Below are 12,770 nucleotides of genomic sequence, written 5' to 3'. Positions count from 1 at the left end.
CCCAATATGCCACTCGGCCCAACAAGACAAGATAAATGTGATTTCGGCCCGACAAAATTGGATGAAAGTCATTAGTAACTCGTGAAGGGGCAATTTCGGGAATTCGCGATGGAAACCCTAGAAAACCCTCAGTCTACAGTCCGCTATATAAAGCAACAGTACTCACTGGAGAATGTCCATCAGACTCACGTACAATACCCCGAGAGCAAAACTTTGTGTTTAATCATAGTTATTGTTTCCTGTATAATTCTCGTTAGCTTCCGAGCTCGTCGTGACTCACTTGCCAGTTCTCCTGTGAACTGACGAGCACGATCTTGACTCGTTTTAGTGACGACCTCGAATTCTTATTTTTAATAAAAGAACAAACTTCTCTTCCCCAAAAATTGATATTTAGTGTTGTGCAATCCGCTGTACAAACATTTGTGATTTTGATTATCTTGTGGCTTTAGAGACAATTGTCTTTTAACTTGTGATTGATTATGGCTTCTTTGTATTGGATTTGCATTTACGGTTTTGCTTCTGTGTTATACTACTCTTCTGAATTCTTTTTTCTTTTGTCTCCTCCGATTGGTTTTCCCGTAGAGACATGGAATGCAACAAGGAGGACGCTATAAAGGCAATGGATATTGCCAAGAGGAAAATTGCGGAGAATGATTACAACGGGGCGAAGAAACTAGCAAACAAGGCTCAGAATTTGTATCCAAAGCTTGATGGGTTGAAACAAGTTATGATGTTGATTGATGTTTATATCTCTCTCGGCTGGAAACAAAATCATTGCAAGTCTGTTTCTTCTTGGATATTGTTTATATCTCGGCTTGATGGATATTGCTTCTTTTTATCTCGGCTGGAAATATAAATCATTGATGTTTATATTTTTCTCTTCTCTTGTTTTGTTTCTTTCGTCGTCTCTAGGGTTTTAATTGTTTCTTTATTCGATATATAAGAAATTTCTGCTTTGGCTTGAGATTTTGCAAAGTTTCTTCTTTCATGAACTTTTTTATATCCACCGAACTGATTCAATAACTCTGTCTCTGATTTGTTTCTCCGATTTGTTTTTGTAGAGAAAGTAAACAAACAATGGAATCTAACGAGGAAGAAGCCAAAATAGCAATGGATACGGCTGAGAAGAAACTCTCGGAGAATGATTACAATGGAGCGAAAACATTCGTCGACAAGGCTAAGAAATTGTATCCAAACCTTGATGGTTTGAAACAAGTGTTGAGGATGATCGATGTTTATATCTTTGCATCAAACAAGATCAACGGAGAAGCTGACTGGTACGGAGTTCTCAACGTAGATCCTTTATCTGATGATGAAGCGGTGAAGAAACAGTACAAGAAGCTGGCTCTTTTGCTTCATCCGGACAAGAACAGGTTTAATGGCGCTGAAGGCGCGTTTAAGCTGGTTTTACAAGCTTGGGATTTATTATCTGACAAAGATAAGAGAGCAAAATGCAGGATCCATCAGAGCCACACGAATACGAGTCCGGGTCCAGGTACAGATCCGAGCCTGAGCCTGAGCAGCCTGATCCTGATTCTTCATGGAAACAGGAAAATCCATGGGAACCAGAGGAAGTCATTTTCTTTTGGACAGTATGCAAAAACAAGAGGTGCAACACACATTGTAAATTTGTGAAGTCTCGACGTTATCTTAACAAGACCTTGTGTTGTCCAAACTGCCGGCAGTGTTTCGTTGCGACCGAGATCATTCCAGAGATGGTCGATGGGAGGCCAGTCTACAGATTTAGTGCCAAGTTTCAACGAACAAGCGAAAGTACAAGTGATGATGCTTCTTCTTCGAACACTTCAGATTCTGATAGCGCAAATCAAGCAGAAGAAAATATTCTTCCAGCTACTTCTGCTAGAGGTGATGAAAAGGAAGCATAGAGGCTTTTTTATCAATATGACAACAGAGAGACTTGTTGATAGATGCGACATGACAAGTAAGAGATGAGGATTTAAAAATTAATATCTGTTTTTTGGATCAGTAATAGTTTTTTTGAGTTGATCTTATGAAACTTGCATATACAGTACTGCAAATTAAAGAATAGTAATGGAGACGCTTCTTTTTGCTAGGAAGGTACGGGACTAGTACATCTTTCTTCTTTCATTTCTTGACCTATAAGTAACATTCACTAACCATTTATTTTATTTGTTGCCTGCTGTGCGGTCTAATTTGTCTTTTGCATGAGTTTCTGTGTTTCAAAGGTTGATCTCAGCAGATAAAAGAAAGTGCTTCAAAAGGTAAACTTGCTCCATTCCACATCAGATGATGTGTCTGAGAGAGTAATAGTATGCTTTTGGTAGAACCGTTTGAAACCATAATCCAAGAGTGAGTTGGGTAAGAGAAAGTGTTAAATAGGGTAATTAATGGTGAATATTGTAGACCAGTGTAGTTTACTAGGAGATCAGAATCACATATTAGATTATCTCTGTTATTACTCTGTTTCATCTTCTATTCATTTTTGAAACTGATATTTGCAGTTGTGAGTTTATCATCTATATCTTGACACTAGGATAACTGAAAAGAAGAGTCAACTATAACATAGTGCAACTTTAGAAAACTCCGTAAGCAGGTTTCTTGAGGCCAGTCGTCAACCTCTCATCATCTCCTCAACAATGGAACGCTCCAAACCGATCAGAGCAAGGTAAAAGCCACACAAAACACAGGTGATGGTACTTATTGAGAGAGATATTCTCCATCATTGGTTAGTTTTACTTGTAGTTTTCACTGGAATAGTTCAATTTCGATACCAATCTAGTGGTAATGCTGCAAATCAAGTACAAGAAATATATTTAAAAAAAAAAGAGAACTTGAGGAGTCATGCTGCAGAGATGATTTTTACATATGTGAATAAGAAGGAAGACTTACTGTATTTACATGTTTCTAGAAGTTGCAGAGTTCTGCTTTTTAGCCTTTCATGGATGCTTTATGACATATGGTTATCTTTTCATCTTAAGACAAGAACAAGTTCTACTTTGGTTGTCAATGTATAGTGTCCTAACTTCTCTTAAACATTGTCGTGTGGTTTCAAGATTTGTTGTAGATATTTTTGATTCAAGGAAATCAGGTTTTCACGACTTGGAATCCTTATTTGTATCTAATTAGTATTAAGACACATGTCAACAACAAAGACTAATAATTCCTATTTTACCCCACAAAACAAAATAAGAAAATTTCCTTTTTTCCAATCCATCAATTTTCCAACATTGTGAAAAAGGGAAAACGCGTCGCGTAGTCTATATATACGCTGGCATCGCCCTAGTTTTTGTTACTACGACCGCTCTCGCTTGTTGTAACAATTGATTAAGAAAACTAGGGCGAAGGTAACAATTTTCAGAAACTAGGGTTTTGATATTTGTAAGCGATTCTCTGAATTTGATTAAGAAAACTCTGTCAAAGACATGGAGTGTAACAAGGAGGAAGCTAGAAGAGCGATTGATATCGCCGAGAAGAAAATCTCAGCGAATGATTACGATGGAGCAAAGAAATTCGTAAACAAGGCGGAGCGTCTGTATCCGCAACTTGAAGGTTTGAAACAAGTGTTGATGACGATCGATGTTTATATCTCTGCGTCAGACAAAATCAACGGAGAATCTGATTGGTATGGAGTTCTCGGTGTAGATCCTTTGGCTGACGATGAAGCTGTCAAGAAACGTTACAAGAAGTTGGCTCTTTTGCTTCATCCGGACAAGAACAGGTTTAACGGTGCTGAAGGCGCATTTAAACTGGTTTTACAAGCTTGTGATTTGTTATCTGATAAGATTAAGAGAAGCGCGTATGACCAAAAAAGGAAATCGAAACAAGTTGAACAGAAAACACCGAAGAAAAGCTCCACTACTTTTGAAGCAGAGAGGCCTTTCAAGAAGCGGACGACAAGTGGAGATGCAAACTCTACTTTTGAAGCAGAGAGGCTTTTCAAGAAGCCGATGAAAACAGAGAATGAAAACTCTACTTTTGAAGCAGAGAGGCTTTTCAGGAATCCCATGGCAACAGGAGACCTCAACTCTACTTATGACTTAGAGTGGCTTTTTAATCGAGGAAACACAAACTCTACTTTTGAGGCAGAGTGGCTTTTCAAAGGTGGAAACGCAAACTCTACTTTTGAAGCAGAGTGGCTTTTCAAAAAGCCGATGAAAACAGAGAATGAAAACTCTACTTTTGAAGCAGAGATGCTTTTCAGGAATCCGATGGCAACAGGAGACCTCAACTCTACTTATGACGCAGAGTGGCTTTTCAGACAGATGTGAGATAAGAACTAAGACGACAGTCACATTTAGAAGTTGTAGAATCGTGTTTGTTATAGGGAACCTATTTCTGTAATCTAGATTAGTCAGATGAAGGTAACTAATCAAAGTATCTCTAGTAATCATGTAACTAGTATTTGTTCATTTTCTTCGTCTTAATTCTTAATTCAGCTTTTTTCTCTTAATTTGTAGATGATCTGTAACGGAGTTAATCTTAGTACTTTAATACACCAAGACGTTTTCTATTGTTTATGGTCTTTTTTAAGAATTCGAAATAACTCATACTATCAGGAAGCTATTACTCGCAAGCCAATAGGATCAAAAGTAGAGTCTTTGAAGAACCTTAGTTTGGAAACAAAAAATATTGGCAAGGGGGACTCATTAGAATTGAATGCATATCAAGCCGCCCTGATGGATTGAGTCTAGAAGATCCCTGAATTATACCAAGGTTATTTTATGTCTCAAGCTAAATTTCTCTTAAGCAAAATGTGTTTGCTTTAGGGCCAGAAGCAAATTGGAAAGTGATCGACTCAGCCAAGACTATGGTACATAGTAAAATTGAGTTATCTGGCGCTGAATACTTCCCTCGATTCAGATATGAACCCAAAATATAAACATATACATATAAGCTTTGCTATATTGGTGATAGTATAAGTTAACGAAGATGGCGCGTAAAGAGGAGCAAGTAAAGCGTTAAAAAGCCCATGAACATGATGTAGTGGGAGGCAGTGGAGAATATGATCAGTAGATGTTTAGTCCCAAGCTTCAGTTAACATTTTTAACCTGCACATATAAAAGCTTATAACTTATAAAGGGGGGTGCATCATAATTTCGCTTACTCACTGGACAGACAGAGAAATACCCTAAAGCTCATAAGAAGATCACAATTTTTTTATCAATTTCAACATTCTAATGCAGGTTGAAAGGATTTTAAAAATGACGTGAGCTACATATGGAGTTCGGATATATATATACCTGGGAATTGATGCTCTTGTGGGTATGGACAACTCCTTTTGGCTTACCAGTTGTACCTGCTAGTGTTGACAATCAATGCTGGTTCATCTGCACAAATAAAGGCTGATGTAATGCAGAAAAGACAGACCAATAATTGCCTGAATGTATGTATGGGAGCAGAAATTAAAAGTGTAGCTTCAAATATAAGTTCATCATTTCAGGACTATTCAGAATTTACCTTGAAATTTTCCTTCTGTTTCAAAACTATTGTCCTGAAGCTGATTGAAGTTGAGTCAACAACAAGAGGAATTAGATGATATTGAGCGCCACTCTTTGCTGCAATAGTTTCACTATGGTCCTGTGTGCTTAATAACAGAGATATATCCTAGAAACCATAAACAACGATGTTACAGTCCCAAGAAAATGTTAATAATTCTTACTTAATAATAGTGAAGAGCAGCAAAAGGCACACTTCTAAGCTTGAAAAAAGAATACGGTAGAAAACAGAGCCAACCAGAAAAAAAACATACGCCTTCTAATATAATTTCTACTTTATTCTATAAACCTTCAGACCCTGAAATCCAGATTTAACAACTCGAGCGGGGCCAAAAACACAAGGAAGGGTCTTAGAGAACAAAAACGTATCAGAGAGCTAAAACCCTAACAAGGAAACGCTCTTAATTCCTACTCTTTTTACCCACACACCCAATCGAGAAGAAGAAGACGCTCAAAACGATTAACAAAACCCGCAAAATATACATAATGATTCGTCCCAGCCAATCAAAATTTTCCGAGGAACAAGTCAAATAGCAGATAAATTGAACAACCTCTTCTTCCTTAGATCCGGTAACAAAGAAGGCCGCAACAGTGGCATCGAGCACAGCGACGTCAATCGGCTGGCTCTGAAATGGCTGAAATCGACGTCAAACGACCTTAATTATAGACAAAACTTGTCATATGGGGTGTAACATTATGCCTCTGAAATGATTGTGTTACAAAAAACTTTATGCAAATGCTTATTATCTATTTGATTATTTCTCCATATTATTCAATAGGAACAGAGGAGATTGTTCTTCTCCACGAGTTAATTTGACTTTTGGTAATTATAGCAATATTATGAATTTAGTTAATTATAGTAACATATAAAATCAATTATTGGTAANAATTGCCTGAATGTATGTATGGGAGCAGAAATTAAAAGTGTAGCTTCAAATATAAGTTCATCATTTCAGGACTATTCAGAATTTACCTTGAAATTTTCCTTCTGTTTCAAAACTATTGTCCTGAAGCTGATTGAAGTTGAGTCAACAACAAGAGGAATTAGATGATATTGAGCGCCACTCTTTGCTGCAATAGTTTCACTATGGTCCTGTGTGCTTAATAACAGAGATATATCCTAGAAACCATAAACAACGATGTTACAGTCCCAAGAAAATGTTAATAATTCTTACTTAATAATAGTGAAGAGCAGCAAAAGGCACACTTCTAAGCTTGAAAAAAGAATACGGTAGAAAACAGAGCCAACCAGAAAAAAAACATACGCCTTCTAATATAATTTCTACTTTATTCTATAAACCTTCAGACCCTGAAATCCAGATTTAACAACTCGAGCGGGGCCAAAAACACAAGGAAGGGTCTTAGAGAACAAAAACGTATCAGAGAGCTAAAACCCTAACAAGGAAACGCTCTTAATTCCTACTCTTTTTACCCACACACCCAATCGAGAAGAAGAAGACGCTCAAAACGATTAACAAAACCCGCAAAATATACATAATGATTCGTCCCAGCCAATCAAAATTTTCCGAGGAACAAGTCAAATAGCAGATAAATTGAACAACCTCTTCTTCCTTAGATCCGGTAACAAAGAAGGCCGCAACAGTGGCATCGAGCACAGCGACGTCAATCGGCTGGCTCTGAAATGGCTGAAATCGACGTCAAACGACCTTAATTATAGACAAAACTTGTCATATGGGGTGTAACATTATGCCTCTGAAATGATTGTGTTACAAAAAACTTTATGCAAATGCTTATTATCTATTTGATTATTTCTCCATATTATTCAATAGGAACAGAGGAGATTGTTCTTCTCCACGAGTTAATTTGACTTTTGGTAATTATAGCAATATTATGAATTTAGTTAATTATAGTAACATATAAAATCAATTATTGGTAATATTTTAAAAAGAAGGAAATCTCTTAATCTAATTAAAACAAAAATATGTGATTTTCCTTTTATTTTTTATTTGATTTTATATTAAAATTATTTTGAATTATTATATAATATATTTACTGAATAAAATTTTATGATTTTTCTGTATATAATGTAATTTAATTTTTTTTAAACAGACATATATTGCTCAGCTGGTGAATAAAAAATATAGAAAATGTTTCACATCGCTTAAGAAAACTTGACAAAAATTTAAAGTCATATTATAAAAAAAAAAGACCAAAATGATTTCAAATACAAATGAGCAGAATCATGATTTATCAGACATTTAAATTTAAAAGTTTTATGTGGTTTGTTATGGTTTATTTTAAAGAATATTAACTTTTAATAACTTTAAAATTTTCAAATGTCTAAAAATTTTAAAGCTTATAAATATTTCAATAATTAAAATACTTAAATTTTATAATACATTTTAGATATTAATAATATTTAAACTTTCTAAGAAGTTCAAATATTATAAGTAATTCAATTTCTAGAAAAATAAACTTTATTTAAAACATTAAAATTTAATAATATATTTAGACATTTACGAATTTTTTTCTGCAGTGTACAACAAGTTAAATTTTATTCCAACATTTATTTTCAATTGTTAAGAAACCACCTGACTTATTTACATGTTTCTAGAAGCTGCAGAGTTCTGCTTTTTAGCCTTTCATGGGTGCTTTATGACATGTTATGGTCATCTTTTCCATCTTTAGACAAAAACAAGTTTTCCTTCCGTTGTCAATATGACAATATGTATAGTGTCCATTTGTTGTAGATATTTTTGATTCAAGGAAATCAGGTTTTCATGACTTGGAATCCTTATTTGTATCTTGTTAGTATTAAAAATACTTGTGTATACTCAATATTGTATACTATATAAGTTGTGTGTTTTGACAACTGTTTTACTCCATTTTTTCAGAGTGAACTATCACCACAGGTTTACAACTGATATATTATTATTTTGAGTCTTTTGACTCTTTTAAGTTCTACATCTCAAATCAATATTTACTAGTAAAAATCAGGTAAAAAAATATTAAAGAATATCATATATCTACCACTACTTAAATAAATGGATTATGAAATCAATAATTACAAAGTAACAGAGCTAATATTTCATTCTTTCTTTTTTCCACAAGTGAAAATATTTTATTGATATATATAAACATTACACATGACAACTGAGCAAAAGCCCAAAAAAACATACGGCGGTTTAGAAAGTCCATCTGGCCCAACATTGCATCATTGAAGAGTTAAGACACATGTCAACAACAAAGACTAAGAGCATCATTAGTGGGAGATTCTCTATAGATTACTCTTGTAATTGGGCCCCAATTACTGAATAAAAAATCCATTAATGGTCCAAATAAGAGAGAATCGTTGCTGTGGGAAGGTTACATGGCGTTTTTTCATTGGTTGGCTCGTAAATATAAAAGGGAAAATTTTTTTTCTTCGCCATTTTCTTTTCTTTCTTCCCGACTTTCTCTCTCTCTTCTCTGTCGAATGAAGCGGCGAGAGAACAAGCGATTGTTCTGAAATCGGAAAAAATCAATGGAACACCACCACCACCACCACCACCACCAACGCGACGACGGCTATGAAGGTCGTCAAAAATTTGGGGGACCACCGCCGGGCAACAATTTCCCCGATGCTCTACCACAACCGCCGCCTCCGTTTTGTCATGTGAGCCATGTCGGTCATCACTCTTCCAATGAACCCTACCCGCCGGATCACCACCGTTACGGAGCTCATCCGCCGCCTGATTTGACGCTAGAGAGCCACACTGGTATGTCTAATCATCTCTCTCACTCACACCACGATCCAATTTACTTAACCACTTGGCTCCATGTGTTTGTAATGAGTTAAAAGATTGAATCTTGTTGTCTACCATATAAGATGAAGAAAGAGGATTACAAGTTGTTATGTTCTCTGTTACTCTATAATTTAGTTTTGTTGTTTAGGTTGTCAGATCCTATTGTGATGTTCATGTTTTCACGGCTTGTATAGGCTATTATTGATCTGGATATTTTCCATTGATTGAGCATTTTCAAGCTTGCTGATGATATTATAGTTTATTTGTATTTCTTAGCGATTGGTTCTTGGAAGAGTTTCAATTTATATATTTGATAGTTGCTTCCTTTACGAATGCGCATCACTGGTACAAAGATGAGAAGTACAGCACTCGGGTGAAGGATGCAGACGGTCATCCTTGTTTTGCTCTTGTAAACAAGGCTACTGGTGAAGCAATGAAGCATTCTGTGGGAGCTACCCATCCTGTAAGCGTTTCTTCCTTAGACAGTTGGTCATGCATCTTGATCATATCCTAAGTAGAAGTCATATACTGCTTTGTTATTGCTTTGTTATTTCACCAGTATTGGATAAGTTCTTGTCCTCCTTTGCTAGATATGTGAATTGGCAATGTTTATGAAAAAGCTCAGATCTTTCAGCCTTATTGTGTGTAGTTAGTTGTAACGAAGAAGGTCATGTTGTCTATTTGGTAGTTCTAGTTTTGTTTAAAGTAGAAAATAGTCCTGTATCTTTTTGTTGCTGCTCTAAAGCATATGTTCTGAATAATGGGAATCACATAGGTCTATCAAACAAGTTACACATAGGTCGTGTATCCAGGTTATGAGTTTAAAGACCAAGTCACATGGACAAGGATGTCTTTCTCATCTTTGTAATATGTTCTTTATAATGGTATATATGATTTCAAGGTGTGGTATGAGATTTTTTCTCAGTGTGGGTATATGGGGTTGTTTGTAACATGTGTAATGGTCAAAATCAGTCTATGCCTTTAGTTTTGTCTTTTGTGGCAATAACTACATCTAAACCTGTGTTTTGGTATACTCATCTTGATAACCTGTGTTTTCTTAATTCTAGGTGCAGAAGTTTTTCTCAAATTTCATCTTATGAGATGTTTTTCTCAAATTTCGACTCATCAAGTAATTGATAGGCTTTGGTTTCAAGATTGTTGTCCAAATTTCGACTCAACAAGTAATGATCACTTATGTTGTATTTGTTTTTTGATTTTGTAAAATATGTTTTATATTTCCAAATTTTGTAAAATATTTTTGTTTCATTTTTTATGTAATATAAGTAATTGAAATAATTGTTTCCAGAATTTTGTTAATATTCCAAAGTTTGTAAAATATGTTTAATATTCCAAAGTTTTATGTAATATAAAAAATTTAAATAATTGTTTTGTCAGTTTAGATTATTGAAGTTTGATAATTAATAAACACAAATTAAAAAATTATTATTTAAATGCTTGAGCAACTCTTTTTTGGGGTTCTCTAGTAATAGAGTGATTTTGCTTAAGTTCTCTTAGGGTTGCTTTAATTAAGTTAGTATTAATTATATAATTAATTAATATGAGACTAACTTAGAGAATACTCCCCACCAATGATGGTCTAATAATTCCTATTTTACCCCACACCAAAATAAGAAAATTTCCTTTTTCCAATCCATCAATTTTCCAACATTGTGAAAAAGGGAAAACGCCGTCGCGTAATCTATATATACGCTGGACTTGCCCTAGTTTGTATACCACGACCGCTCTCGCTTGTTGTAACTTGTAAAGATAACAATTTCCAAAATAATAAACTAGGGTTTTGTTACTTGCAAACGATTCTCTGAATTTGAGTAAGAAAACTCAGTCATGGAGTGTAACAAGGACGAAGCTAGAAGAGCGATTGATATCGCCGAGAGGAAAATCTCAGCGAATGATTACGATGGGGCTAAGAAATTCGTAAACAAGGCGGAGCGTCAGCCTGCGTCTTCGCAGAAACAGAAGCCACCGAAGCCACGCGAGCCTGAGCGTCAGCCTGAGTCTTCGCAGAAACAGAAAACACCGAAGCCACGCGAGCCTGAGCGTCAGCCTAAGTCTTCGCAGAAACAGAAAACACCGAAGCCACGCGAGCCTGAGTGTCAGCCTGAGTCTTCGCAGAAACAGAAAACACCGAAGCCACGCGAGCCTGAGTGTCAGCCTGAGTCTTCACAGAAACAGAAGGATGCACAAGAAAAATTTAATAGATCTTTTGAGGAACTAAAGAAAGACATTGATGCTGCTTCTGCTGCTTATGCTGCTTCTGCTGCTGCTGATGCTGCTGATGTAGAGAGACTTTCTAAGATTTCTGATGCTGTAGAGAGACTTTCTAAGATTGCTGATTCTGTTGAAGAGGGACTTTCTAAGATTTTGGAGGAAATAAAGTCCACTACTTGTGAAGCAGAGAGGCTTTTCAAGAGGCCGATGAACACAGGGAATGCAACTTTTGAAGCAGAGAGTCTTTTCAAAAGGAGGAAACGCAAACTCTACTTTTGAAGCAGAGAGGCCATTCAAGAGAGGAAACGCAAACTCTACTTTTGAAGAAGAGAGGCTATTCAAGAAGCCGATTAAAACAGGGAATGCGTACTCTACTTTTGAAGCAGAGTGGCTTTTCAAGAAGCTGATGGCAACAAGAGACCCCAACTCTACTTATGAAGCTCAGAGGCTTTTCAGAAGCCGATGACAGATGTGAGATAAGAACTAAGACTACAATCACATTTACAAGTTTTAAAATCCTGTTTGTTATATGGAACCTTTTTCTGTAATCTAGAATAGTCAGATGAAGGTAACTAATCAAAGTATCTCTAGAAATCATGTAACTAGTATTTGTTCATTTTCTTTTTCTTAATTCTTAATTCAGCTTATTCTCTTAATCTGTAGAATGGAGTTAATCTTAGTACTAGAATACACAAAGACGTTTTCTATTGTTTATGGTCTTTTTTAAGAATTCGAAATAACTCATACTATCAGGTAGCTGTTTACTCGCAAACACTGGTAAAGCCAATAGGATCAAAAGTAGAAACCTTTTGAAAACAAAAAATATTGGCAAGGGGGACTCATTAGAATTGAATGCATATCAAGCAGCCCTGATGGATTGAGTCTAGAAGATCCCTTATACCAAGACAAAATCCCAAGATACTTGCTTGATATGGTACTATTAGTAGTAGTATGGTATAGATACAATACAACCGTGTGAAACCATGATCCAAGATTTAATTGAATAAGAGAAGATAAGAGTGATATGTGTAAAAAAAATACAAGTCATTTAGATCAAAAAGCTACAAAAAGTAGTGGTGAATAATATTGCAAAACCTGTAGTTTTAGTAAGTGATGTAAGAAATTAAAATAAGAATGATAAGGAAAAATTGTTGTTTACATTGCATATATATATAAGGGATTACATTTCGTGTTTTAGCATTTTGCAACACAAGGTTTTACTTTAGCATTGTTGATCGATCGTTGCTTAATAATAAATCACCAATCTTGTGTAAAGTGATGAATTGTAATTTTCATGGAAGAACTTGGAGAATGCGCG

The 12,770-nt window shown here is 35.5% G+C and overlaps 4 protein-coding genes and 1 long non-coding RNA gene across 6 annotated transcripts; 4 read left to right on the top strand and 1 right to left on the bottom strand.

Moving 5' to 3' along the window:
* Nucleotides 587-1,886, top strand: LOC104733478 (dnaJ homolog subfamily B member 14-like). Its single transcript, XM_010453057.1, has 4 exons — nucleotides 587-780; nucleotides 1,062-1,404; nucleotides 1,458-1,592; nucleotides 1,686-1,886. The coding sequence occupies exons 1-4, from the start codon at nucleotides 587-589 to the stop codon at nucleotides 1,884-1,886; spliced, it is 873 nt and encodes a 290-aa protein (XP_010451359.1).
* LOC104731606 (dnaJ homolog subfamily B member 14-like) lies at nucleotides 3,204-4,449 on the top strand. The gene has a single exon (XM_019233882.1). It carries the CDS (start codon nucleotides 3,405-3,407, stop codon nucleotides 4,248-4,250), a length of 846 nt encoding a protein of 281 aa, XP_019089427.1. The 5' UTR covers nucleotides 3,204-3,404; the 3' UTR covers nucleotides 4,251-4,449.
* On the bottom strand, nucleotides 4,609-6,199 carry LOC104731605. Its single transcript, XR_758625.2, has 4 exons — nucleotides 6,029-6,199; nucleotides 5,440-5,586; nucleotides 5,223-5,309; nucleotides 4,609-5,030 (listed from the first exon to the last, which is right to left on the bottom strand). It is a non-coding gene; the product is annotated as an uncharacterized LOC104731605 (long non-coding RNA).
* LOC104731604 (uncharacterized histidine-rich protein DDB_G0274557-like) lies at nucleotides 8,876-10,465 on the top strand. 2 transcript variants are annotated; one of them, XM_010451027.2, is made up of 3 exons: nucleotides 8,876-9,196; nucleotides 9,577-9,686; nucleotides 10,291-10,465. In XM_010451027.2, the coding sequence occupies exons 1-3, from the start codon at nucleotides 8,962-8,964 to the stop codon at nucleotides 10,321-10,323; spliced, it is 378 nt and encodes a 125-aa protein (XP_010449329.1). In that variant the 5' UTR covers nucleotides 8,876-8,961; the 3' UTR covers nucleotides 10,324-10,465. The 2 variants fall into 2 exon arrangements, with proteins under 2 accessions (XP_010449329.1, XP_010449328.1); XM_010451026.2 differs by having other exon boundaries at nucleotides 9,541-9,686.
* On the top strand, nucleotides 11,069-11,731 carry LOC104733477 (protein spalten-like). Its single transcript, XM_010453056.1, has one exon. The coding sequence runs from the start codon at nucleotides 11,069-11,071 to the stop codon at nucleotides 11,729-11,731; it is 663 nt and encodes a 220-aa protein (XP_010451358.1).

The sequence above is a fragment of the Camelina sativa genome, chromosome 12 (assembly GCF_000633955.1).
Source record: "Camelina sativa cultivar DH55 chromosome 12, Cs, whole genome shotgun sequence".
Lineage (NCBI taxonomy): Eukaryota > Viridiplantae > Streptophyta > Magnoliopsida > Brassicales > Brassicaceae > Camelina > Camelina sativa.
The sequence above is the reverse complement of the archived record's forward strand: the minus strand, read 5'-3'. Positions and strand labels throughout refer to the sequence as shown.

Coding starts and splice junctions, on each gene's coding strand:
- LOC104733478 (XM_010453057.1), top strand. CDS start 587: ATGGAATGCAACAAGGAGGACGCTATAAAGGCAATGGATATTGCCAAG. Junction 781..1,061: donor TGGAAACAAAATCATTGCAA/GTCTGTTTCTTC, acceptor TTGTTTTTGTAG/AGAAAGTAAACAAACAATGG. Junction 1,593..1,685: donor AAGTCATTTTCTTTTGGACA/GTATGCAAAAAC, acceptor AACTGCCGGCAG/TGTTTCGTTGCGACCGAGAT.
- LOC104731606 (XM_019233882.1), top strand. CDS start 3,405: ATGGAGTGTAACAAGGAGGAAGCTAGAAGAGCGATTGATATCGCCGAG.
- LOC104733477 (XM_010453056.1), top strand. CDS start 11,069: ATGGAGTGTAACAAGGACGAAGCTAGAAGAGCGATTGATATCGCCGAG.
- LOC104731604 (XM_010451026.2), top strand. CDS start 8,962: ATGGAACACCACCACCACCACCACCACCACCAACGCGACGACGGCTAT. Junction 9,197..9,540: donor GACGCTAGAGAGCCACACTG/GTATGTCTAATC, acceptor TATATTTGATAG/TTGCTTCCTTTACGAATGCG. Junction 9,687..10,290: donor CTGTGGGAGCTACCCATCCT/GTAAGCGTTTCT, acceptor TCTTAATTCTAG/GTGCAGAAGTTTTTCTCAAA.